The sequence below is a fragment of the Monodelphis domestica genome, chromosome 2, assembly GCF_027887165.1.
Source record: "Monodelphis domestica isolate mMonDom1 chromosome 2, mMonDom1.pri, whole genome shotgun sequence".
Classification (NCBI taxonomy): domain Eukaryota; kingdom Metazoa; phylum Chordata; class Mammalia; order Didelphimorphia; family Didelphidae; genus Monodelphis; species Monodelphis domestica.
This window is the reverse complement of record NC_077228.1, coordinates 10,249,082-10,276,782: the sequence shown is the minus strand read 5'-3', so window position 1 is coordinate 10,276,782 and position 27,701 is coordinate 10,249,082. Positions and strand designations below refer to the sequence as shown.

At 42.8% G+C, this 27,701-nt stretch overlaps 1 protein-coding gene across 13 annotated transcripts in view; it reads left to right on the top strand.

Annotated features, from left to right (window-relative positions):
• The window catches only part of SGIP1 (SH3GL interacting endocytic adaptor 1), a 275,163-nt gene that overhangs the window by 201,124 nt on the left and 46,338 nt on the right, over positions 1-27,701 (top strand). For 4 of the 13 annotated variants that reach the window (XM_056815002.1, XM_056814993.1, XM_056814994.1 and 1 more), the window contains 4 exons: positions 991-1,446; positions 11,328-11,458; positions 14,583-14,709; positions 23,333-23,392. In XM_056815002.1, the coding sequence (XP_056670980.1) occupies positions 991-1,446; positions 11,328-11,458; positions 14,583-14,709; positions 23,333-23,392 (774 nt within the window). The remainder of the gene's footprint in view (positions 1-990; positions 1,447-11,327; positions 11,459-14,582; positions 14,710-23,332; positions 23,393-27,701) is intronic. The other 9 variants (XM_056815004.1, XM_056814999.1, XM_056814998.1 and 6 more) reach the window with 3 other exon arrangements.

Sequence of the window (27,701 nt, the reverse complement as noted above, 5' to 3'; positions counted from 1 at the left end):
GGGGAAAGAGAAGTGACCTCCCCAAGGTCACATGGGTGGTAAAAATAATAAATGTTTTAAAGTTTTAAATGAGTAAGATTTATATAGCATTTTAATTTTCTGACATGTTATCAAGATCCAGTTCATTTGAGCCCCACAACAGTAGGTGCTAAAATTATCCCCATTTTATAGATGAGAAAACTGAGGCAGAGGTTAAGTGATTTGCCCAGGGTTGCACAGTGCCTGCATGTCCAAGAGCCAGGCTTCAGAGCCAAACAGCATTCTACCAAGAGTACACACTCTCCTTATATTTCTACTGGGCATAGGGTCCAAGTCACCTATTAAGGGACATGTTCCCCTTCAGTCTAGCCAGTGTGTGTAGTAGCTAGTAAGAATACCCACCTAAAACAATGACGCTGATCATTGTCCAGTGAAGTATAGACACACACGCTTCCTACTCTAAAGAAAGAAAGGCTAGTGGCTTCTGGGGAAGAGGGCACTCACTCTTCTTGTGCCTGCTTTTAAATGCTTGTGCCATGGAGAATGAGGACATTCCGGGGCAAGAGGCAAGCGCCTCCCCTTCTCCCTTGCCCCTCACCCTCATTTTAAATGCATGTCTGGGCATATAAAATCCATCCCCAGTGATGTCACTGCAAAGCCTCAGAGTCAGGAAGACCCAACTAAGCCTCAACTCAGATATCCCTTGGGCTACGTGCTGTCACCCTGGACCCATCATTAACCTTCTTGGAGAGTCTCAGGCATGTCTCTTAAGGTTCTAAGTGGCCAGGGAGGTGATAATCTGCATCAGTAAAGAGAATTCATGTTTCGAGGAGTGGCGCCTCCTGAGGAGCTGCTCACTCTAGTCCCTCAGCTCCCAAAAAAGGTCGTGCACAAGACATTTGGCCCCAACTCTCATCTCCCAGGGCATGGGCAATCCCCACCCCTTTCCCCCTTTAAGCAATAGTGGTAAACGTTAATGTTAAAGTTTTAAACCAACTCCTTTGACCACAGGCAGTGAGCAGACCACACACGAGGTCAAAGGTGACAAACTACCATCCATCAGTGACTTGGACAGCATTTTTGGCCCAGTTTTGTCCCCCAAGTCTGTGGTCGTTAACACAGAAGAAAAGTGGGTCAATTTTTCTGATGCATCCCCGGAACGGGTCACTCCAGAGTTGACTTCAAGGGAAAAGGTGGCATCCCCACCACCAGTGTCAGAAAACCCAGCTGATATCCCAGCTGGAGACCCTCCACGCAACATCCCTTCGCCACTTGATTTAGAAGAGGTTCAGAAGAAGTTTTCTGAGCAGACCCTCGGGAAAGATGATTACTTAGAAACAGTCGCATCTCCTAAAGATTTGGGGTTGGGCCAGAGAGCTACACCACCTCCCCCTCCACCACCCACCTACCGGACCGTGGTATCGTCACCCGGACCCAGCTCGGGCAGTGGGACGGGAACCGCCAGTGGTATGTTTGTCTGACTGTGTGCGTGTGCTCTCGGTGTGTTGGTGAGCTGCTCTGCCTTCCATATTAGCAAGACCCTTTTAGCACCTGGTGGATAGCTTTGAAGCATCAGCCATTTTTTCCTTTGTTTTGTTGGGTTTGTTTTTTTTTTTTTGGTTGTACCATGCCCCAATGGCGTATCCTATTTTGAGTGCCCCCATTATGGTCCAAGTCAAGTTCATAAACGTGCCAGTTCTCCTCAACCCCATCTCAATTGGAGATCTGCCATCATAAAGTATATGTGTATATATATATATATATGTACATATATGTACACACATACACGTTTATACATATATGTATCTTTTCTGAGAAGGATTATGATGTCACCAACTATATTCCAAGAAACATTAAATAAAGCCGCATTTATCAGGAAGAGTACTGTCTCCCTGATAAATGGAGGATTTCCTTGACAAGTAGACCTATACGAATTGAGGTATTTCTAAATATTGTCATCACTATTGTTGTTATCAGTAATCATGCTAGCTCCCATGTGTATATGTAGTGTTTTATGGCTACAAAAGGTATCCACATATTCATTTGCTTGGTCCTCACGAACACCCTGTGTAGTAACTATTTTAGTTATTATTTCACCTCATTTGACAGAGCTGGAAACTGAGGTTGAAGATTCAAGAGACTTGTCCTTGATTATACAGCTAATCAATGATAGACTCAAACTCAAACCCCAAGGTCTTTTGATTCTAATTCCTCTTGTTTTTTTCCTGAATCAAGAAGGAAAAGCAATTAATGGAGAATTATAGAAAATGCACTAGGACAGATAATTTATTAAATTCCTTTATTTTTTGAGCTACCCCCTTCTAAAAAAAGATATTCTCTGAGTACATAAAAAGAAGTAATGGCAACTAAGAGCATGTGTCATGGTGGGGATCAATTTATATATAAAACCTTTGAAACTCACATGCAAAATCTGGCATTGGATTGGATGTAAATTGTGGTTGTTTGATGTAAAAGGAAATCATTTGTGGTTTCCAAATAGGAAAAAAAAGAGGAATTTTTTGTGCTTGTTCTAGATATATCAGATTTTTTTTTTCTGATGCATAATTTCCACCTATCCCATTCCACTGCTGCTTGAGCTTGGCTAGCTGGCCTCCATGGCCCATTTTGTGGCGTGTGTGCACGCATGAGTGTTCAATATTGCTTGGTTCTGTGTAGGAGAGCTTCCTCACAGAAGACAGCATGGTTTGACATATGTTACCATGTGCTCTAAAAGGCTAACCATATGTCTAAGTTTTTAAGCCCCAGGGAGGTTCGGGGCTAAGGGTGGGCAATGTGATTCATCCACTCAAATTTTAACCATTTCAATAACTGTTTCAGTTTCTTTTCATAGTGTATCTTTAAGTAGTCTTTCTGCTTTCACGCTCCCTTTTGCTGTAGAAAGGGGCAAAAATAGGAGCCAAAGAGTAGAAGTTCCAAGAGCAATATTTGGACTTGATATAAGGAATGAGACGTGGGCTGGACAGGGAGGAGGTTTAAGAAGTCATGAGTGTTCCCTTATAGGAGTTTTTGAGTAGAGATCGGATGACTGCTTGTTATGGGAACTTCTTGTCCTGGTGTCAGTTGGAGAGACTGGGTTCTGAGATCCTTTCCCATCTCTGAGATTCTGAGATGGGAGATCAGAAAAGAGAAGAATCCGGGTCAAACAGGGAAAGAAACTGGAATTCTACTTTCCTCAAAAAAACTCACCCCCAAGTGGAAATTCGTTTTTAGTTTATTAAGGTCAATAGGGCCATGGTTAGAGCACTCTGAAATATCTCTGTGCTGTAATAATAATTGTAGTATAAAAGCATTTTATCATATCTTCAATGCCTTAGAAAGAGCAAAATATTTTACATTTCCTGGAGAATAATAATAGCTACCATTGGTATAGAGCTTCAAGATAAGCTTTACTTACATTCTTATATTTTTATTTACTTATGAGTGCTTTATTTATATCAGCTCATCAAATCCTTAGAACACTGTGAAGTAAAAGCTGTTATCATTTCCATTTTACAAATGATGAAACTGATACTGAAAAATATTAAATCTTTTGCCCAAGATCACACAGTTAGTATCAGAAGCTGAATTCAAACCCAGGTCTTACTTTCTATAAATCCACCACTATATCACATAGCTGCCCACTTAACTAAATGGCTGCAGCACAACCTTGAAGAGTTCATTGTGACCAGAAGGCCACAGATTAGCCGACCCATTTTAAAGCACAGAACAAATCGCTGAGTACATAAATGGGAAATCTAGATTTTGTCCCATGGCTTCCTGTAACATTGTTCTCAAGGTCAGACTCACAGTCACTCACCCAGAGGATCTCTTCAGATGTTCCTGCAGGGAGCACCAAATGAGCACCAAGGTGTAAGAAATATGGCAACCTTCTCATGTTGACTGGAGTGGGACAAGAATGGAGCTTGGGCCATCCTTCCATGGGAGAGCTCCTAAGCCAAGCCTCCCCTTATTTTTTTATCTGAAAAACTGTTAGCGTTAAAGAATATTGATTCTTAATCATTGAGCTGTATAAAAAAGCCACACTCTGGTGCTATTAGGGGACTGCATTGCTAAGTGGGATATTGAGTGTTGCCGATGAAGCCCATGAATAAATAAAACTTTGCTCCATTATCCCCTTAATTAAGTCCCAGTTTATTTGCTCCTTAATCTTTTATTGATGCAACATACATTGCACTGGCAGAAATGTAAATTCTGAGTCGAAGCAACAGGACACACACTCATGTTTTAAAGATTGGGCCAGGCCTCGGGCAGCTTAATCCAATATGTCTGTTTTTACACACACACACACACACACACACACACACACACTTTTCCAACAACAATTATTTGAATATCATTATGTTTATTTTTATTTCATCTCACTAACTTCACAAGAAAGTAACAAGTGATGAGCAAATGCCCAGAGCAGTAGCAAAACTAGGAAATGAAGCCATTCATGAAAGTCTTTCTCTTAGGAGGAACTTCTTCACATTCTTAGTGTTGGTCGTTGTCCTACCTTGGTGCTGTGAGGATGGGAAAAAGAGCCTCGATCTTTGAAGGTCCCACCAGTCCAAGTGTAAGCTCTGGAAGGATGATTTTGTCCTTTGTCTCTGTATCCTCGATGGCACAGCACAGAGCAGATCCTTTATAAATGTTTGTTTATTGATTGGCAGATCCAATATAAATAGAAAGGCTGTGAGCATAAAGGACAGGCACCTTGACATGGTGAATAGCAGGCTAGACCTGGGTTCAGATCCTACCTTTGATACAAACAAAATGTGTAAGCACTTAAGTGCTTTCAGTATCTATTTCCTCATCTGTAAAATGAAAGGTTTGGGCATGATGATATCTAAGGTCCCTTCTAACTCTATACATATGATTCTGTGGCCCAGTGATGAACCATAGACTGGCTTCAAGGACCATCCTAGTTGAATACAGAGGAACTCATTACCTGGCATGGCTGCAAAGTAATAAAATTTCCTCTCATATGAGAAACTCATAAAGATACTCTCCTCAAGTACAGAGACAAAGGTTGGTGGAGGGAGTAGCCACACTGATGAAGGCATTTATTTTTAATTATCAAATTACTAAGACTCAATCAATGACATTTGTTAAGTACTTATTTCTGTGCCAGACACCCAGAGGAAGCATTAAAAGACAAAAAATGAAACAGAATTTGCCTTCAGGGAGTTTCCATTCTATCATGGAAGTCACACAGACACATCTCTAAATATATACAAAATGAATATAATTTAATTGGAGAGTAGAGACATCAATAAGTGAAGGGCACAGCAAAAGTTTCTTTTGGAAGGTGGTGTTGCTTTTGGAAGGAGCTGAATCCTGAAGGAAAATAGAGAATCATATAATATATAGTATTATTGAAAAGAACTGTCTCTATGGTTTCATTGGTACAAGAAATGGGATCTTAGGTGAGGAAACTATCTACCTATACAAGTTGGTACATTCTCTGCAATACAGATTTTCAGAGAGTTCCCTAGGGCACTAAAAGCTAAAGGACTTGCCTAGGGGTTCACAATATTTTATGTCAGAGGGGGAACTTGAACTCAGATCATCCTGGTTTTGAGGGCTGCTCCTTATTTCCACTATGCCATTCTGCCTGTTGTTAGTAATTATTATTAACAACTATTTTTTAAAACCTCAACTTCTTCCTTAGAATCAATATTGTATATTGGTTCCAAGGCAGAAGAATGGTAAGATCTAGGCATTAGGGGTTAAGTGACTTGCCCAGAGTCCCACAGTTAGGAAGTGTGTGAGGCCGAATTTGAACCCATCTCCAGGTCTAGCTCTTTATCCATTGAGGCACCTAGCTTCCCCCAATAACTATTAAAATTATTGTTGTTAACACTGATTATTACCTTTGCTATTCTTAACAATTATCATTAACAACAATTATTGTTGCTTAAAAAAAGCTCCCAATCATATAATTCCTTAAATTTTTCAAAGAACTTTGCTTATTTTTTTTTAACCCTTACCTTCCATCTTGGAGGCAATACTGTATATTGGCTCCAAGGCAGAAGAGTGATAAGGGCTAGGCAATGGGGGTCAAGTGACTTGCCCAGGGTCACACAGCTGGGAAGTGTCTGAGGCCAGATTTGAACCTAGGACTTCCCATCTCTAGGCCTGGCTCTCAATCCACTGAGCTACCCAGCTGCCCCCCGAACTTTGCTTATTTTTTATACTTTTTAAAGTAGGCAGTTCAAATGTTAACATCCCCATTTTACAGATAAGAATATTGGGGTTTGTAGAGCTTAATCAGTCATACACAACTAGTGGCCAGATTTTCTAAGTACATGCTTTGACCCTAACTCCATTTCTAGCAATATGGAGGGAAATCCTGCACAAATGCTGACACTCTAGAGGAAAGAAATCAAGGAACACGACAACCGGCCAACAGCAATACATCCTTAGTGTGTAAAATGTTTCATTTCTACCCCCAGTTCCTGTTCTTAAGTTCATCTTCAACAAGATGCACCATCAGTGATTGTCTTGACCATTTATCTTTGGAATGGCTGGCTGGCTATCAGCTGGGTATGGGGTTCTTAGGGTTTCCTGTGGAAAAAGAACTGAGGGGGCAACTTGGTGGCTCAGTGAATTGAGATTGAGGAGAGATGGGTGGTCCTGGGTTCAAATTTGGTCTCAGACACTTCTAGCTGTGTGACCCTGGGCAAGTCACTTGACCCCCATTGCCTAACCCTTATCACTCTTCTGCCTTGGATCCAATACTCAGTTTTGATTCTAAGGAGGAAGATAATGGTTAAAAAAAGAAAGAGGGTTAAGTCCCAGACTGGTATAATCAGAAGGACTACATATCAGCTAGAACAGGGATTTTCCAAATCGATTGACCTTTATTCATATCATAAAAGCACCATAAATATCTTATCAAATATGAAGATTGTCCTGGTTACTTTCTGGGAAGATTCTTGATGGTGAAGATGCCACTGTAGAAGATCAGGAAGGAATTGGCTACAGAAATAATAATATCCTCAGGTAAACCTACTTTTTAGAAATGGGAATTTCTAATTCCATCTGAATGAATGAAAAATGTGTATCAAGGGCTGTGTGTCAAGCATTGTGCTAAATACTAGTGACAAGTGCAAAAGGAACAGTCCCTGTCCTTAAAAAACTTACATTCTGGTAGAGGAAGGCAACACGTAGAGGGCAACAGTGGCCGGGGAATCCCATGGATGATAAGTGGAGCCATGGACAGTTTATCAACATTCCCTATCTAGAAGCAATGGCCCTTTTGACCTGGTTCAGGCCAGGTAGGAATAAGAAGATGATGAATACAAATTCAATTAACTCTTCATAACTTGCTGACCCCAGAGTATTCTTCCTTCACACCCCATCCAGTTCCCACCCCACCCCCCAGTCCTGTTGCCATCTGGGATACCACTGTGTTCCCTAGAGCTGGACCAAAGAATACCCTTGTGAAATGCTTCCCAAAGCCGCCCCTCTTGCTCTGGTTCTATGGGAAAGACCCTGATTTCTAAATTTCCTCTCAAATACCTGAAGGGGTCTCTGAACCCAACAATTTGGCCGTTCCTTCTAGCAATGCAGATTAAATGTTTCCGTGAAATGTCCAATTGCTTCTAAAATAATCTCTTGATAACTTCATTCATTTTATTTTAACATCTCACTGGAGGGCTTTTCTACATGCATTAGATCTTCTGCATCTCACAACAACTTGGTAAGGTAGATATTCCAAGTATTAAGAGTCCCATTTTACAGATAAGGGAACTGAGGATGCAGAGAGAATAAATGGTTTGCTCAGGGTCCTACAGCTCAGAAACGTTTGAGAGGAGGGCCAAGGAATTCGAACCTAGGTCTTCTTGACCCCAAATAATAACCTCATTCTATGTTTTCCCTCATAGTAAAGTGATAGTTCAGCTAAGGCTTTAGGGAGAGTGGGATGCACGACCAAACTGGATGCCTGTGTTGTTACTTTTCAATGGTTGGTGTTGGCACCCAGCCTACAAACAAGCCTTCTCACTGGGAACCAGTTTTCAGTGTTCTCCAGGGCTTTACTGAGATGCATTTTTATCTGGGGGGCATTTGAGAAAAGGGCTCATGATTGAACTCCTTTTTCAGCATGGTGTTTGGAGTACCATATCTTAAAGCGAGAAAATGGATAGATAAACTCCCTTCATTCTGTTTTTTTAATAAAAAAGGAATAGCACAAAAGAAGCCCAAATACTAAATTATGACACCTACAACAAAGCTTTGCTGTTTGTTCAATCCTTGTCTTTGTCTATTGACTGGCAGCTGAAAACATTCGCTGCATCAGATCAACCCATCAGTGTAAAAGCCAAGGACAGCTTTGCATCAGGCCCTGGCAAATGTCCTCAGACAATTCTGTCAGGAGGGATGTGGCCAGAGACAAAAGACATGGAGGATAGAGAAGGCTGGATAAGAAGCTAGAAGTGGCCAGTCCCCCCTGCAATCACGGCTCCTGGCGGACCCCCGATCTCTGACAGAGCCATGTAGCCAAAGAAGGATCCAACCAGCTGGAGATAAAATATGGAGCAGCTGAAAGTCTCCTTATATCAATAACTAGTTGCTTTGGGCTTGTGAGTGGCTACTCTAATTCCAGACATAGTCTTTGAAAAAGGCAGTTTGGGGGTTCAGTGGCTAGAGTGCTGAACCCAGAATCAGGGAGACTCATCTTCCCAAGTGTGAGTCTGGCCTCAGATGCTTCCCAGCTGTGTGTGACCCTGGGCAAGTCACTTAATCCTGTTTACCTCAGTTTCCTCATCTGTAAAATGAGATGGAGAAGGAAGTGAATGGCAAACCATTCCAGTATCTTGACCAAGAAAACCCCAAATGGGGTCCTGAGGCTTTAAACATGACTTTAAGCAATAACACATGATATGTATATAATGTTTATATGTGTGTTAACATGTGGATACATGTTTATGTTAATTTGTGGTCACATTTGTGTGATAACATGTGTGTTTCTGTGTGTATTGACACCTGCATCCATGTTTTATGCATACCAAGTATACATCTATTGTTAACATCTAAATGTGTGTTAACATACATGTCTGGTGTGGTATACATTTACACATGTGTTAACATGTACTGTCTGCTTTATTCTAACATACATATACCTATTTATAGGTTAACAAAATGTCTACATGTTTTGCTCATGTTGATACATATGCATGTTTGTGTATGTTAACATACATATATACATACATACATGTTTTAGGTATTTGATCTTCACAATAATCCTATGAGGTAGGTATTGTTATTTTCCTAATTTTACAGATAAGAAAACTAAAAAGGAAAGAAGGTTATAGACCTTAAGAGTTCATTGAGTCTAACTCCTCCATTTTACAGATGAGAAAGCTAAAGGTTAAATGACTTGTTCAGGGTCATACAGTAAGTATTGGAGGTGGGGATTTGAACTCAGATCTTCCTAATTACAAATCCAGCTCCCTACTCCACCAAACTATATTTTGTCATATTTTCTTGGGATGGCTTCATGCTTATTGTCCCAGCTAAAGCTAGGAAGTTCCAGAAAGATTTGGAACTGAGAAAGGAAACATCTCTGAACTACAAAAATAATTTTTTTAGATGATTTGGCATGTCAGATTGTTAGCTGAGCCTCTAGGATAACAATCAGTGGTGTACTTGTAAATATTTAACAACCAGCTTAGAGGGGTGGGGGAGTATAAATGCCCAATACATTTTCACATTTAATCTGCATTATTAACATTTTCTCCATCATTTTCTAAACTCTAGGCAATCAACGAGACAATAAATCATGCCCCAGTTTGTGTCCATTTCAGAGGCATAAATAACAATCCCACTAAAAACTTAACAATCAGCTCTCTTGAGCCTGTGTGAGCTGGCTCCAGCACATCCATGTCCCACCCAGGTGGGACTTAAAGGACTTCGAATCCCTGACTACACAAACCCCAGTGTATGGCTGTGATCATCTTCAGACTGGCTGGCTGTCTTCCTAGTTCTTAATCTAATTGTCCTTGGCATCCTAAAAGGGAAATGCAATTAGAGTGACTCTTTCAGAGGAGGACGATGTCAGTTGATGGATTCTCGAACTGACTTTGTTGGCAGTCCATCCACCCATCCATCCATCCATCCATCAATCCTCTGAATCTGGGCTTACACCTGCACTTGTGGTGCCTGAGACCCTTGTCAAGAGGCTGTGGAGGCTGGTAAACAATAGCATCCTATAGAAATGGGCCAGAAATCCACTCTGGTTTCCCATCAGTGAAGACAGGCAACTTTTGAGGTAGCCTCAGAGAAGAGAGATATGTATTAAGCTCTTCCCTTTTGTCTGTGATTTCCTTGGTTGGCTTTAGAAATTCTAGGCTCTATTGTCTTTTGTTTGACTGAAGGGGTTGGGGGGAGGAGTCTGGGGAGGTTTATGGGAAGGCAAGTCCAGGAAGTGAAGAAGCCTGGGGAGCTCAGCTCTGCCTCCAATGGCGCCATATTGAAAGGTGGCGTAGGACAGTGGTGAGCAGTGTGGCTTCAGATTCAGGCCAGCTCAGCATGTATAAATTCCTACACCAACAGCACCTCTTGGTGGGCAGGCAGTTACCAGACACCTATGTCAGGGGCTCTAGAGGTGCCAGGCTGGGGAGAGCTTCTGAATGGCCATGGGGCGATGGTCAGTGTTTCCTCTCCAGAAGTCAAGCCAGCTGTGTTCCAGAAAGAGCCTCAGGCGCTTGGCCACCCCCCAGGCTAAGGATTCCACCCCTCTGAGCCCTCCTCAAAGATCCTGCCCCCCACCACCACCCAAGGGTGGATATTGGTAGCCCTGGAGGGGAGACCAACACCTGAGGAGATCCCAAGCCCTTGACATCTGAGAGCATCAACTTGTGAAAGCAGCAGGGAGAAAGTGGGAATTGACTGAGCATGTGTGTCCCCTGTCTGGGATAGAAAGGCGAGGGAGCCCCAGGCAAAAGAATTCCAGTAAATGCTGAGCATTCCTCTGAAAAGAAAGCAACGGGAGGACTTGCCTGGAGGAGGTTGATTGGTGAGGCATTTGTATCCCTTTATCTCATCCAAGTCTTGAGAGGAAGATGCTGGGTGCCCATTCCACAGATGGGAGCACAGAGGCTCAGTTTCCTTCGTTAGCCGTCTTCGATCACATGCCTTTGACCTTAAAAACACACCCGTGACGTAGTGTGGCGTTTGGTGTCGTGCTCTGCTTCTGTGATGAGTAGGCTGCTGGCTCTGGCTGTCACCCGAGGGGAGAGCTTGCATGTCGGGAGGGTGCTTGGCTGCTCCTTGGGGGAGGCGGGATGGATGCGCTGATGGAGGCGGAGCTGTCCAGCCTGACGATCCCCGCTTGTTTATAGGCGCATCGTCCCCTGCCCGGCCTGCCACCCCCTCGGCCCACTGCAGCAGCGGGACTACACCGCCACCACCGCCTCCTCGACCTCCGTCCAGACCCAAGCTGCCTCCGGGCAAGCCCGGAGTGGGAGACGTGGTACGTGCCCATCCCCTTTGTCTTTGTCCTTTGAGTTTTCTGTCCACCAAAGGAATAGCTGGGGGGGGGGGGGCTCAAAAAGCCTGGGGAGGATGGGCAAACTGGGCCACTTGGGAAGAGCACGGCTGGAATTCTACTGGGCCCCCTAATAGTATTTGTACTGTGATATAACTAGCACCCGGGGACCCCAGGAGATACTGAGGCAGCAGGAAGTAGAGAGTAGAGTGATGAAGGCAGGAACCAAGAAGTCCTGGGTTCAAATCCTGCTTCAGATCCTCATGCCAGCTGGGTGACCCAAGAAGTCACCTGCCCACTTTCAGCCTCAGTTTCTACAGCTGGAAAATGGGGCTAATAGCTTCAACTGCCTCACAGGGGTACTGCCAGTATCAAATGAGATGATAGATGTCCAGGTTTTGGCAAACCTAAGTTTAGTTTGTCAGCTGTGATTGGTCATGGGGTCTCTTCTGGCCCCCCAATTCCTTCAAGATTCAGTTCAGACCCCATAGAATTAGGTTTTGGATTTTTTAACCCTTGCTATCTGTCTTAGAATCAACAACTGATAAGTACTGGTTCCAAGGAAGAAGAGCAGTAAGGACTAGGCAGTGAGGGTTAAGGGACTTGTGCAGGGTCACACAGCTAGGGAGTATCTGAGGTCAAATTTGAACCCAGGACCTTTTGTCCCTGGGCTTGTCAGTTCTCTAAACCACCCAGCTGATCCCAAAGAAGTAATTTTCAGCAAAGGTTCTCCTATTTTTGTGAATATAAGTATATATTTATGCAGCTTGGTGATACAATGGATAGAATCTAAGGACTGGATTCAGGAAGACCTGAGTTCAAATCTGGCCTCAGACACTAACCGGGTGATTGTGGGCAAGTTAATTCACCTTGTTTGCCTCAGTTTCCTCATCTGTAAAATGATCTGGAGAAGAATATGGCAGACCTCTCCAGTGTCTCTGCCAGGAAAATCCCAAATGTTTATCATTTCCTCCTCCAGGAATAAAATTATGCAAATATATATATATATACATATATATACATATATATATGTATTTAAGTTCATAGACACCACCACCCCTACCCCAGGTTAAGAGGCCAAGCTCCTTGGCCTCCCCCAGATTGTGAAACTTGGGCCCTGGAAACAGGGGTTCAAATCAGAACTGCTCTCCATAGCACATTAAACCTTTCCAAGCTGTGAATAAATTACCTCCTTCAATCTTCACAACTGCTCTGGGAAGGGGACGTGCTGATCTGGCTATTGACAGATGTCCAAACTGAGGCTCAGAAAACTTAAGAGATTGGCATTGGGCTTCCAGCTAATAAATGTCAGAAGGAGAATTTGAACCCAGTTCTGCCCAACTCCAATTTGATTACCATGCCATCTGGCTGCCCATTCTGCTGTCCCCAGGAGGACATCCTCAGCCATAACTCCCATAATGCAAAAACTGAGTATTTTTTTCTTCCTAACCTCATCTGGAGGCATCTAAGCAGCATAGTGGACTGGGTCTAGACTTAGAAAGAACTGAGTTTGAATTTGGCCTCAGACATTTACTAGCTGTATGACCCTGGACAAGTCATTTAACTTCTGCCAGCCTCTGTTTCCTCATCTATAAAATGATAATAGCACCTACCTCTCAGGTCAATCATGAGGATAAAATGAGAATATTTGTAAAGTGCTTTGCACAGCATAAAGAGCTCCATCATTTACATAGATGAATCCCCTCTACAACATTACTGACAAGTAGTTCAGCTTCTGGAAGCTTGGACGCCCCCCATAAAAAGGCAGCTCATTGTTTCATGAAAATAACAGTAATATGAGTGTCAGGCCCAGAGATAGGAGGTTCAAATCTGGCCTCAGACACTTCCCAACTGTGTGACCCTGGGCAAGTCACTTGACCCCTTTGCCTAACCCTTACCATTCTTCTGCCTTAGTATTCTGCCACAGTATTGATCCTAAGACAGAAGGTGAGGGTTTAAAAAATAATAGGAATAGCTAACATTTGTACAGCTGTTTAAGGATTGTAAAAGGCTTTACAGCTATAGTATCTCATTTGATTTTCATACCAATTAGGCATTTTTAATTACCCTCATTTTACAGATGGGGAAACTGAGGCTCAGAGAAGTCAAGTAAATGACACAGTCATACCCAAGTATCTAGATGGGAGTTTGAACTAACATCCTCCCTGACTCCATAGTGTATAACTCATGAGGCAGTGAGCACCCAATTCTAATTATTGAGAAACTTTCCTGGCATTGAGCCAGAATTAGACTCCCAGTAGCTTTCATCCATTGATCCTATTTCACTCTCATAGAATTTCTGATTCCAACTGAGATGGAAGGAACCTTAGAGAGCGGATGGTCCAGCTCTTAACTAAATAGGACTCCTTACTCAAAAACAGTGACACCAAGCATAATAAATCTATAACCCTGATGAGATCTGTGACACAAGAAAGGTTATGAAAGATCTGGGATGCGTCTCATTCAGCTTGACTCCCAAGGGCAGAACTAGAAGAGCAGATTTATTCACTGTAAAGAAAAATTGGCTAAAGGTTTGATATGGCCAAAAGAGGGATGGACGAGTGCCAGAGGTCACAGAAGCTCAGAATTGAAAAGGGCGCTCCAGTAGCCATCTGGTTCACCTAACACCCAAACCCATATTCTCTGTACAAAACCTTGAATAAATGGCAGTCTAGCTTCAGCTTTGACACCTTCAGTGAGGAGAGACCCACCACCTCCTGAAGCAGTCCATTCTACTTCTGCATAATTCTGATTATTAGTTGCCCTTCTTGGAAATTTCTACCCATCATTACTCGTTCTGCCCTTGAAAGCCAACCAAAATAAATCCCATCCATGTTCCATTATGACGACTCTTCAAATAGGTGAAGATAGCAATGATGTCCCCCTCTCAGGCTCCTCAAAGTCGTGAGCCCCCAGACCCCAGAATATTCAAGTAATGGTAGGACAACTAATCCCCTGTTGAGGATGCTATGTTCAACTGCTACTGAATATGCAAAAGTTAAGAAACAGAAACAACTAAGTGAATTATAACAAAGTATACTATTTCAAGGAAAATACCATCATCTGTGTATCTAACTTTTTGTAACTTTTCTTCTTCTTCTTCCCACAGTCCAGACCTTTTAGCCCTCCCATACATTCTTCGAGCCCTCCTCCAATCGCACCCCTTGCCCGGGCAGAGAGCACATCATCTATATCATCCACCAACTCCCTGAGTGCAGCTACGACACCTACTGTTGGTAAAAACAAAACAAAAAAACCAAAAACAATTTCTCCTCTTTTCATCTCTCTGTAGGTTGGACTGGCTTACTTATCTACTCTGAAAGTCCCTGAGGCCCATTGGTTCTGATCAAACTTGTCTTGCTGTGTGTGTTGCCAATCTCATCTGACTCTTCCTTCTCAGCAAAGAAGGCAAAGTGTTTTAACCCCTCTGTCCCTCTCTGGCAAGAAAAAAATACAAGAAAAAGTGATGATAATTAACACTTGTATTTTGCAGGAATTTTCTTACTCTATCACACATAAAACTATTAATATTTTGCAAAATAGTACACGTGTCCAAAGAAGGTTCTATAATTGAGATTTGCTTTTCCATAACACTTGCCTAAACATTCTTCTTTTGGAAAAATGTTTATTAATAAAATTCCCTGCTAGAAATAGCAATCTTAGTACTCTTTTTATTTAATTTTTTCATTCATTCTTAAGTCATTTTTGTTTATCCTTATGTTGGATGGATGGTAGAAACTATGGCATTCTGAGAATTAAACAGACTTTTCTCTTTATGCCACTGTGTTATTGACACATCCTAGACTTGCTAAGAAAAATGAATCCATTTCTGGCACCATCATACATTGTTTGTGCTATGGGTGGTATGACGGCAAAGAGCTGGATGGTTTTCCCAAATGTTTGGTGTCCTGATTTTCCCTTGATCTGCTCTTCCCTCTTTCCAAAGCTAAGACTCCAGGGCACCTCTTGACCATTACTTGTTCCATCTTGTTTCTCTCCCCCCACCCCATCTCCCTTGTTTTCTCATGCATGATCTCATTTCCCCTTCCCAACAGAGCCACTGTGTCTCCTCATGGTTTTCCTTTTCTCATCAGGACTCTTTTCACCCTTTCAGGCATTTAAACTCAATCTTCTCCAGCTCCACACTTCCAGTTTTATTGGCTAGCTCACAGTACCCAGAGTACTCTTGGTTCCTTCCCATTGTCCCTGGACCCGTGTCATCTCATCCAACTGTGCCGCCTACATACTCCTTGCTCAATTGCTACTCCCATCCATTTGCCCCCTTCCCACTCTCACCATCTTTTCTGGCATCAGCTGTTCTACCCACTCCATCTAAGTTGCCTTGTTGGTTGGAGAGGAAGAGGAGCGAACTGTCACATAGAATGCCTACCTAGAGTAACCTCCGATTAACTGTCTGATGCAGAATTGGAGTGCAGTGGGGGGGTTCCATTTTTTCAATGGCAAGTCTTTGAGTTGGATGATGTCCAAAGTGTGCACAATATGTTTCTATCCTCCCTGCAGCAGGAACCCCAAATTGTGCCAACCTCTTCTTATTCGCAATGTGGCCAGTTTTCCTTCTTTCAAAAACAAGAGAGATGGACTGTGAAGCTGTCACCTTGCTTAATTTGCTGAGGAGTATTTGGATTGGGTTTGATTCCATTTCTGACTTTGAGCTTTTTGTTTGGTTTCCATTCTCTCTGTGCATTGCCCACTATGATCTTTATTTCCTCCTGCTATGTACGGGTCACCTTACAGCAGCGAATTCACTCGCTATCAGCTGACTGACCATTCAGCAGCTTCTTGTATAGCACAATCTCTCTGGAGAGACAGGATGGGCTTGGATGACTTGGCAACAAGGGCTCCATTCAAGATAGACTTTGACCCCATGCAACCTGCATTTCTCATGGGCTAAATGACAAGGGTGGGCAAAATTGGGAAGGTTTCCAGTAACATTTCTGGAAGCAACGAGGTCACATTTGTGTGTGTGTGTGTGTGTGTGTGTGTGTGTGTGTGTGTGTGTGTGTTCTCTTCTTACCACTATAATCTTTCCTCAGTACTACAACAGTAGAATCAAAACCAGGGAGGATACAGTGGGAACCAAAGAAAACAAAGCACAGAATAAGTTGATTTGAGGGTATGTTATTTCAGATCAAGGCAGAAAAATTGGGTTAAATCCCTAAGAGCCACCCAGTCGAAACTTTACTATCATGGGAGGCATGAATGTGAAATGGAGTTGGTAGAGATAAGTTCTGTATTTTACAGGCTACAAGCCACCATTAATACTCCAAAATGCCTATATTTCCTGGTAGTATTTTGGGGGTTTTGATAAAAATCTATTCCTTTTATGTAAATGACTAGACTTATTCTGTGTGTCCCCAAGAAACAAATTAGAGCCACAAGGGCCTTGAAAGGTCATTTAGTTCAACTTCCTTCTTTTAGAGGAAACTGAGATCCAAGAAGATTTAGTGTCAGATGCAAGATTTGAACCCTCTTGTCTCCAGAACCAGTGTTCTTTTCATCGTACCACACTCACAGCTTCCTAAACATAGAGCAACTTGGGAGATGAGTATAAGACAAAGAGACAAACTTAGCAATGAATGAATGAACAAGCATTTGTTAAATATTTTCTATGAGCCAAGCATTTTACTAAATTATTGGATACAAATACAAAAGCAGACATACTCCCTGCTTCAAGGAACTTAAATTCTAATGGAGAGAGCATTATGGTGGAGGAAAGTGGTGGCTAGGTAGGGGTGTTTTAGTTTGGAAAGTTACTGGGACGGTGAATAGTGTCAAAAGGCAGTAGATATAAAGAAATTTTTTTAAAACAACTAATAGAATTCCAGTGGAGATGTAGTGGGTTCCCTTATATGGAGACCCATGAGAGCTGGACTTGTCTGGTAGAGGGAATTTTGTCCAGGCAGGGATTGATCAAGATGGGTCTCTTCCAACTCCAAGAGCCTATGATTCTAAGATGAAATTATCAAAATTTCTACCCCTAGTCTCTTCTTCTCAGCTTGTGGTCATAAGTCATATTCTTCTGGAACTAAACTCCATTTGCACTGGTCACTAACAGTCTGGTTGGTGAACCCAGATCTATTCTCATTACTTCAGTGCCAAAAAATGGAGATATCTGTGGGTCCCTTTCATTGCTGGATTCTTGTACATCATCCACAGCTTAAATGATATCCTCTATCCAGTATGCTATCATAAATGAGCAGTCATCTTTTCATAGGCTCAAAGAATCATGCAATGAGAAGTCACCTTAGAAGTTATCCTTTCCTGTCCCATCCAGTGGTCCCCCATAGGGGTTTTTGAGCCCCTAAAAGAAAGTCAGAAAGCCTTCCCACAATGGTGAGTTCATTTTTGGATTTGGCATCAAAGGAAGTATCCCAAGAAGGTGAACAAAAGTGAAATGTGTCCATTTGTTGGAAGATCATGGCCAGTTTCTAAGGTGGGACTTTGGTCCTGTTTTCTGAAATTTGGGGTACTTTCCTCCCAATTGTTTTAGGTCTGCAAGGGGAGGCAGAGATTCTAAAATGGGTCACATTCCTGAAAATTTGTCCATGTTTCTGTGTAGATAGACAAAGGAAGGAAAGGAATCTATGATATCTAAGTAATGCCTATCGAGAATGCCAAAAGGCTCTTCTCTGAGAAATTAACAGCCAGAATATGTTAATTATGAGAAAGGAACTATAATGGGACTTGATTTACATCTTATTTTGCCCTTACAATACGGTCTCATAAAAGGAGTAACGAATTCCAGATTAGAGAATAGGGAGAAGTAAACAAAGTCCTCACTCCAAGTTGAATTGCAATTACTTCCTACCTAGGTCATGCTTAAAAGGCTCTTATTCCTCCACACTAAGCACACACAATATCCTTAGTTGTCCACTAAGCCAGGGACCACATCATATTTGTCTTTTCATCTTTCTAGCAAGGGGCAACATGGAAAAGGTAAAGAGCTGACCTTGACGCTCAGAAGATCTGGGTTTGAATCTTGTCTCTGAGACCTCCTGGCTAGGTCTCTCAGCACTCTCTAGGCAGCTCTCTGAGATTCTCAGTTACAAAGAAGATGCTGCCCCACACTGGTCAAAGGGGGTCCTTCCTCAGAGCTCCCCACACTGATGAAATTCTAGGGCTGACCTCCTCAGCGCAGAAGCTCAATGCATTGCCTACAGAGACCCTTAATGAACTTTGGCCAAGTGAATGGATTAAATCAGAGGCATTCACATCCCTGAAGATTGCTCCTTCACTAAGTCCTTTTGGAGCCTTCTGGAATAAAGGCAGCTCTTTGGGCAGTGGGTAGAATCAGGGTTCTGTGATTATGCCAACTCAGAAAGACATGGGTTCAAATTCAGCCTTAGATACTTACGAGCAATGTGACCGTAAGCAAGATGCTTAACCTTTGTCTGCCTCAGTTTCTTCATCTATAAACTGGGAATAGTAAGAGTACCTGCTTTCCAGGGGTGTCGTTAGGATGAAGTCAAGATATCTGTAGAAAGTACTTTGATGAACTGTAAAGTTATGTAAGAGCCAGCTGTTGTTTCTTTATCATCAACAGGAAGGCAATGAGGATGTTGGTGAAGGGGCTGGAATCCATACTTTATGAGGTAGTTAAAAGAACTGGGGATGTTTACAGTGTGGAAGGGAAAACTTAGATAGGATGTGATAGCCATCTGTGGCTTTCTGTTGAGGACTGGAAATTGTCTACATTTGCCTGTGAATTGGATGAGTCAAGAGAATGAGGCAGCAGCAAAGAAATCCTGCCTTGGGCTGCATTCAGAAACTTAAAGGGCTCCCAAGTAGAAGAAGAATGAGACACGGGAGTGGCCCCAGACCCAAGTAGGATGTTAAGAAAAACAATTAGCACTATCCCCAAATGGAACCAGCCACTTAGACCCCAACTAGAGAATTCAAGTAAAGACCGGATGACCACTGGCCAAGTACCCTGTAGGAGGAGTTCTTATTGAGATAAGGGAATAGACCAGATGGCCTCTGAGGCCCTTCCAACTTGAGAATTCTGGGACCCCTCAGACTAAACTCTGGCTGCTGGTTATACTACTCTAGACATTTTCAGAGGTGGATTAACCTTGTGCTAACTACCCTGCCCTCAGCTGGTATTACTGAAGAATCATTGACCTGAAAACCCAAAGGACCCTGCAGAAATCCCCCAAATGCCTGACCTATCCAAGAAATTATTTCCCTCCAAAAGTTAGTCACCTCCTTGTTGCATTTGCAGGCCAATCTAGATCCATTTAAGCTGTCTTACTTGGTCCTCGTGTTTGAAGTTAGAATATAAAGCTTAGGATGTTTTCCAGAAAAGGATTTCACTTCTGGAATATTTTCATGCCTCATTTGGGGAATTCCAGTGGTAGGCTCCCAGTTCATGGCTGAGATACATTCTTTGCTAATGTCTACTCCAGTTGATTTTGTGCTTAGATGAGAAAAGCACAGAGGGCATACTAGATTTGGGAAGCCAACTCCCAGTCCTCACCTACCTGAATTTGGAACAAGGGTTCAGTTTGGTGCCTTACCACCTCCAACACTGGTGTGGGAAGTTGCAGGTCTGTCAGGAGCAGGGATTGCTGATGATAGATGGGCGATGATGCTCGGGGTTCCATTATTGTGCTAAACTTATTATTCCTTGCTCGTCTGGGTCGATAAATAGTGCCAGGGCTCCAGCATGAGAGATGGGGGGCTGGAGAAACTCCTGGGTGGCTCTACTAATTGATTAAAAGAGGAAGAAGGTGCAAATTAGCACTGTGGAAAAGCCAAGAAAACCGTTAATAGGTAATTGCTACAAGGACAAAACAAACAAAAGGAGATTTCTATGTGAAACAGAACCATGGAAACTCCCATTTGTTCTGAAGTAGCTAGCATCGTTAAAGAACCCCAGGGCTAGGTGGGATGGCAGGAGATAGCTAGACATAACTTCTCATTTGGGTCAGGAGACTGATCATAGGTTCATGCATTTAGAGCCAGAATGGAACTTAGAGGTCATCTCACCTAGCAGTGTCTAACTCAGATATTGTCTTATAAAGCACAAATTCTCATTACCTATGCTGTACTGCATTCTCATTTGTTTTGTTAAACTTCTCCCGATTACATTTTCATCTAATTCAGACCCATGCTGGAGTTTTTACCTGCTGCTTGCTACTGTGGAGGCTGTGAGCCTGACACCTCTGATCAAGTATGATCAAGAGGTTTCTCTCCTTTTACACGGGGGGTAAACTGAGGCTCAGAGAATGTAAGTGACTTATGATCATGGATCTAGAGATGGAAGGGACTCTCAGGGGTCATCCAGTCTAATCCCATCATTACAAATTAGTAAACTCAGATCCAGAAAGGGGAAGTAATTTGCCCGAGGTCACCCAGATAGTAAGTTACAAAAACAGAACTCAAACACATTGCTCATAGAATCAAAGAGCATCTATTTAGAGGTGAGAGGAATCTTGCATCAAAGCAGCTCCCTCATTTTACAGATAAGAAGACTGAAAGACAGAGAGGTTGAGGGAACACCTCTGCCCAAGGTCACAACAGCTAGTAAGTGTCTTGGGCAGGATTTGAACTCAGGTCATCTCAATCTTACATTCAATGTCCCAACCTCTATCATGCCTTCCCTCTTGGTTTTATATCCAGGTCTTTTTCCACTATAATGTGCTGGCCCTCTAAGCCATAGCTGAATTTTCTAGCCTGGGGAAGGGAATTCTAAACATACCAAAAGAAGATTTTATACTGTTTGCCCGAATGTTGGTGACACTGTGGTTGTATGACCTGGAACCTGACATACAGAAAGGAAATTCTGAGAGCGATGACATGTGGTAGGTAAAGAACTGGCTCTGAAACTGGAGGCAGGAAGACCTGGGTTCACTCTCCTCTGGCACATACTATGTGCCCAGCACAACATACTTACCCTCTCAGCATCCCCAAGGAGCTGTCCAACATCATAGAAGGCTCAGGAAGTGTCCATCTGTATCGGTGAGAAAAGTCTCCATCCCAGGAGTTCCTTACCCAGGCTCCCACCACCACCACTACCAAATGGTGGGTATGTAGAGAGGGAGGAGAGGGCCCCTTCAGCCATAGACTGAAATGTGGAAAGGTCCCTTGGAAGTGATGTAGTAAATATTTTCATTTTACTGGCGAGGAAACTGAGACCACAAAGAAGTAAGCAGAATGGCAGAGGGGAGTGAGGATGCTAATCCAGCTCCTCTCACTTCAAACCCATGAATTTCCCCTCAAAGCCTATCTTGCCTCAGCTAAATCACTTTTTCGCTTCATTGTGATGGATTTTGTTGTTTTTCCTCTATATGTGTCTGTGGGAGGGGGCATGGAATCTGCATGCTGGACCACCCTGGTGAGCTGTCAGTACGCACGTAGCCTGGTGTTCTTGCAGATGGGTATCTGTCTGACCGCTTGGGAATTACATCAGAGCAGAAAAATATACTGGCAGAAGCCAATTACTCATGAGTCATCCCTTTAACAACCTGCTCTGGAAGATGGCGTGATACGTATAGGATGAGGCTGATGGACCTCCGTCCAGGTTCAGGGATGTGGAAACCAACCTGCCGTTGTTTCCTTTGGCTCTAAGGGAGGGGGGCGGAAGCAGCCTCATTGGGTGTCCATCTCATCAGCTCATGACTGGTCCCCTAGATTCCCATCGCAACCCCAATGACTCTGTCCGTGTGTCTTTCCATTCAAATCCTCCCTTGTGTTCTGTTGAGATATGGTGTGTGTGGCTGGATTTCACTTGGGTTTGTGTTTGTGTTTTTTGTTTTGTTTTATTTTGTTTCTCCCCCATTCCTTTATGTTCCTTTGGTTCCTGGTGTCAGAAGATGATGTTTTTAATGGCAAGCTCCCTTCGTTTGAAAGGCACGGTGAAACACCTGAAGGTACGGTGCCAGCCAAGAGACTCCCCCAATCTCTGTTTGTAATGAGCCAAGCCATTCTGTCATCCGAATGCCTACTACTTTCATGGACATGCTCTCCACTCCATGAGTGTCCAGTGCCACTCAGACACATTGTGTACTTGTCCCTGTCTGCGGCGGGGGCTCACGCCACCTACATTTCTCTTTTTTCTTTGTAAATGACAAAGCACCATCTTGCATGGCAGTTTCTCGGTGAAAAGGTCGGAGAAATGGTGAGATGCTCTCGCTTTGTCAATTGACTAAGGAAGGAATAATTTAACTGCTCAGGAGTTAGCGCAGAGATTTTATAGATGTTCAGAGATATGTTTTTGAAACACTGAGAAGTCTTTTTTTCTCAAACATATAAAGGAAATTTTGCATTCATGAACCTTCGGTGCTCTAGGGAGAAGGGATGGGAGGTGAAAGGCATCTCAGACACGTTTTAATTTCACATACGTTCCTCCTGCAATTTTGATGGCATTTAAAGGCAGAGTTTAGCTCCTTTTACATAAAGCAATTTCTGTTCTGTTCACTGATAGTTCTCTACAACCAGTTAAACACAGGAGGGGATGTTTTTTGAGGTGAACCGGGGATGGCAATTGCTGGATGGGCTTGCCCAAACTAATGCAGTTAAAATATGCTAATACAGCTTGCATGTCCCAGGATGCCGCCTCCTGCTCCACGCATCCCCCAGCAATCCAAAGTCAAGCAATCAAAAACTTCCCCACTCCCCATCCCTCGAGTCTTCCATAGCTTTGCTTTTTGCTTTCCGCTCCCTCAATTCTCAAGGCAATGTGAACATCCAGGGCCTGTTTTCCCGCACGTTAATGTCATGCAATTCCTTCCCTCTCCCCAATAATTAGAATAATGACCTGCTCTGTGACTCACACTGTGTCCTTCTCTCTCCCTCTCCCTAACCTTTCCCATCCCGCTTCAACTCCTGACCATACAGAGAATGAACAGCCTTCCCTCGTTTGGTTTGACAGAGGAAAGTTTTATTTGACTTTTGAAGGTAAGTAGTGCATAGCATACCCAACTCTAATTTACTCCCCCCCCCCGATCTTTTTCTCCCCATCTCATTTTGAATTCCCAGAGTTCCTTCTAAAACCGACCAACCAACCTAGCTCACTTTTTAAATGAAATGCTATGGCTACTTAGAAAAGATGAAAAGTTTCATTAGAACTTCCTGAATCTGATTTGTCAACGAGCTTCGATTTCTCATATTCAAAGTCAAAAAATTATCATCTTCTCAAGCTTTTCTTCATAAAGCAATTAACTGGGGGTTGAAAATTTTAGGGGAAAAAAGACAATAAACCACTTTTGGCATTTTGGGGCCAAAGAACTTATCTCTGTCAACCAGGGCTCTTTCTGAACTTTTCTGCCATTCATTGATTATAAAGGCGATGTACCAGGGGCAAAAACATTTTTTGATTTTCTGAGGGGGGTTCACATGATTATAGAGTGCTTGTGTTTCAGGAAAACTGCCTGTTGTGGTTGAACATTATTGCATGTCCATGATCGGGGATGCTCCTTTGAGGTCATATTAATGATAAAATGGTCTTTGTGTGATTTTGAATTGGTGGCTCACTAAATTAACTTTGGGAATTATGTCAGTACAATGAATGACTGCCAATCCTCTCTTGACGTTTTAGGAAACTGAGGACTGTATATACACTCCAGGGCCTGAGTTATAATTTCACTATTGATACTGAGAAAAAGGAGAAGGAAAATGAGAAGAGGGGGGAAAGAGAGGGAAAGAGGAAGGACAATTCATATTAACCAGACTAAGGCCTTCTATAAATGTTTTGCCAAGTATCTTCTGGGAATGAGGGGAAAGGCAGCAATAATGGCCAGAAAGCTGGCCTTGGCATCAAAAAGACCTGGGTTCAAGTTCTTTCTCTAATACAAAATAGACATGTGATCATGGGTAGAGATCCTTTCAGTACTCTAGAGAAAGACAGAGAGAGACAGAGACAGAGAGACAAAGAGAGGAGAGAGACAGAGAGTGATCAGTAGATGGATAGATTAACCAATGGATAGATGGATAGGGAGAAAGATAATTGACGAGAGGTATGGATAGAGAAAAAATAAATAAATGAAGAAGTAGATATATATATATGTACATAGGCAAATATAGAGATACATACCATGCATACATATGGATAGAAGTTGAATACATACATAGATACCTAGATATAGATAAATACATACATAAATAAATAGGCAGAGAAAGAGAAAGACAGGTCAGAATAGGCAGACAGACAGACAGACAGACGGACAGACGGACGGACGGACGGACGGACGGATGGATGGATGGATGGATGGATGGAGAAAAGGGAACAAGTATTTCAGCCTTTACTGTGTGCATTATGCTAAGAACTTTGAACTTTACAAATATTTTCTTATTTAATCCTCACAACCATCCTGGGAGACAGACACATAGACAAACAGATAGCCTTCCATGTCACTTGAATTGTAGTTAACTCATTTTTAAGAATTTATTTTTTTAATCCTGGACACCTGACAATACTAGCAAACTCTTTCTAGTTGAATGAAGCCCTCTGTTGCCGAAAGGCACTCCTCTGGGCTCAATAGAAACTGTACATGAACCTCATTGAGTGAATAATGGCAGATGGCACTTTTATTTTACGTCTGAGGCCTGGAACCAGCTTTGATAAGTGCATGAACTTGGCTCTGGCTGGTGAGGAGAAGGTCAGGTAAACCAAACCATTGCCTGTGTCTCCCTTCCACCAAGAACATTTTTATTCAGATGCAACTAGGGAAGAATGAACACAAGGGCCAGTTTTGAAGGCACAGCAAGACAACAGGAAGCCAGGAGAAAAAAAAATACAAAGAAAAGGAATGTTGGTATGATGGAAAGAATCAGACCTAAGCTTGAACTCGCCTCTCACTTACTATTTGTCTTTGAGCCTCAATTTCCTCATTGGTGAAGTAGAAATCAGAATATGCATCCTGTTGACTTAATAGGGTTGGAAAACCCTTCGTAAACCTGGGAAGAGTGACGAGCGTACATGAGTTGTCATAGGTACTGGGATAGAGTGGGCCCCTGAATGTCATTCTGGCCACCTGAGGTCATTCTGGTCACCACACATCTTATTTCCTCTGTGTGCTGCCTCCCTGGGTCACTGGCCAGTACCCAAAACAAAACCACCCCCCTAAAAAGTGGGAATCAGGGCAATGGCCTCGATCCCGAATGCTCTAGGAGAGGGTTCTGAATAGGGAAAGACGGGCAAACATTTTGGAAAGCTAATAAAAGGGGCCTTAGCCACAGGCAGAAGGAGGAGAAGGCAGGATGAGCTCTGAAGGTGAGATGTTAGCTGAATCTCAAAGGAAGCCAGGGAAGCCGAGAAGTGGAGTGAGGCATCAGAGCATCGGAGGTATGAGGGACAGTCTATAAACAGAGACACAAAGATGGCAGAGAGACTGTTGTGTTTGAGGAGCTGCCAGTCAGTCTCTGAGTCTGGATTCTAGGGTACATGGGGGGCTATGAGGTGTAAGAAGGCTGGAAGGGGAAGGAGGGGGCACGTTTTGAACAGCTTTAAGTACCAAAGAGAAGACCTTCCGTCATTCTAATGGGCAGGCACCAGAGTTCACTGAGCAGGGAACAATATGAGCAAACCTAAACTTTAGAAAAATCACCTGAATGGAGAATGGATTGAGATGGGTAGAAACTTGAAGCAGAGATACCAATGAGAGGATATCACACGAAGAGAGGGGATGAGAGCATGAACTGTGGTTGTGGTGGTATGAGGAGAAAGATGGGGATCTGTGAGAGAGAGATACAAAGGCAGAAATGACAAGACTGATGATGAATTGGCGATGTAGAGTAAGAGAAAGGCAGGAGTCAGGAAGGACACGGAGGTTACGGGCGTGAGTGACAGGTAGAATGAGGGTCCTCTTGGCAGTAACAGGAAAGTTCAGAAGAGGAGAGGGCTTGGGAGGAGTGATAATGAGCTCTCCTTTGAACGTGTTACATTGGAGGCACCCACCTTACATCCTGTTCAAGATGGCCACAAAATAGTTGGAAAATTGTGACTATAGTTCAGGAGGGAAAATTAGAACTGGACCTGGAAGTCATCGACATAGAGATGGTAAGTGAAAGCAGGGGAGCTGCTGAGATTGCCAATCAAAATAGCAGAGACTTCATGGAGAATGGGGAAGGACAGCAGGCAGACCTTTGGGGAGTACCTGGTATTAGAGTGTGGTCGGGATGGAGAAATAGCAAAGGGAACTGGGAAAGGGCAGTCAAAAAGAAGAACCGGGAGAGCATGAAACCTAGAGATAAGAAAAGACCAAGGAGAAGGTCATCAACAAAGTGCAGAGAGATCAAAAAGGCCACTAGGTTTGGCAATTAAGAGATCACTGGTGACTTTGGAAACAGCAATTTGGGGGAACAATGAGATCAGAAACCAGAAGAGAGTAAGAAGATAAATAGAGGGAGCCATTAAGATAGCTTTCTCAGAGAGTTTAGCCACCGAGAAAAAGGAATAATGTGGGCTGATGGGGAACGAGGATGATCAGGTAAAGTATTTGGTTTTGTTTTTCTTTTTAAGATAGGGCAGTTGTGACTGTTATATTTGTAGTCATCAGGAGAAGAGCCAGGTTTAAGACAGAGAGTAAAGAGAATAATGGAAGCAAATTGCTAGAAATATTAGAAAGAACTGCAATCAAGGACTCATGAAGAATGGTTTACCTTGACAAAGAAAAGGACCACCTCTTCCTGGGACCAAAGTGATAGAGGAAGATGCCTGAGTGATGAGAAAGGAGGAGGAAGGAAAACTGGGAGATCTGGGTATAGGATCTTAATTTTTATGGGGAGGGAATGAATTAGGAGGCAAGGTTCTCAAGGTAGGGTGGTAAGGGGAGAGGGTATCATAGGAAATTTGAGGAGACATAAAGCTTTGGAACTCCTATTGGAGAAGGTAGAATCAATTAGAGAGGAATAGAACATTTGCCTTGCTGCAGTGAGGGCCCGACTGAGATTAGATAATAGTGGTCAATAGAGTCAATAAACATTAAATTCCTACTATGTGCCAGGTACTTTGCTAAGTACTAGATAACATACATTATACTCTGTATAAATCAAAGGAGATGATATTCCTAAAACATGGCTGCCCTCTGCTGTTGAGATATTACATGGGGCTCAAACACTGGAATCTTTGACTTTAATCTGTATTGTAGTCACCCATCCTAGAAAGTGATACCTTTGCTGTTGCTCCTCTGAGATTTGAATAGATGTCCCATAGTGTTAACCAAGTAGAAAAATAAAGACTTCAGAACAAAAAGATCTCTCCACACGT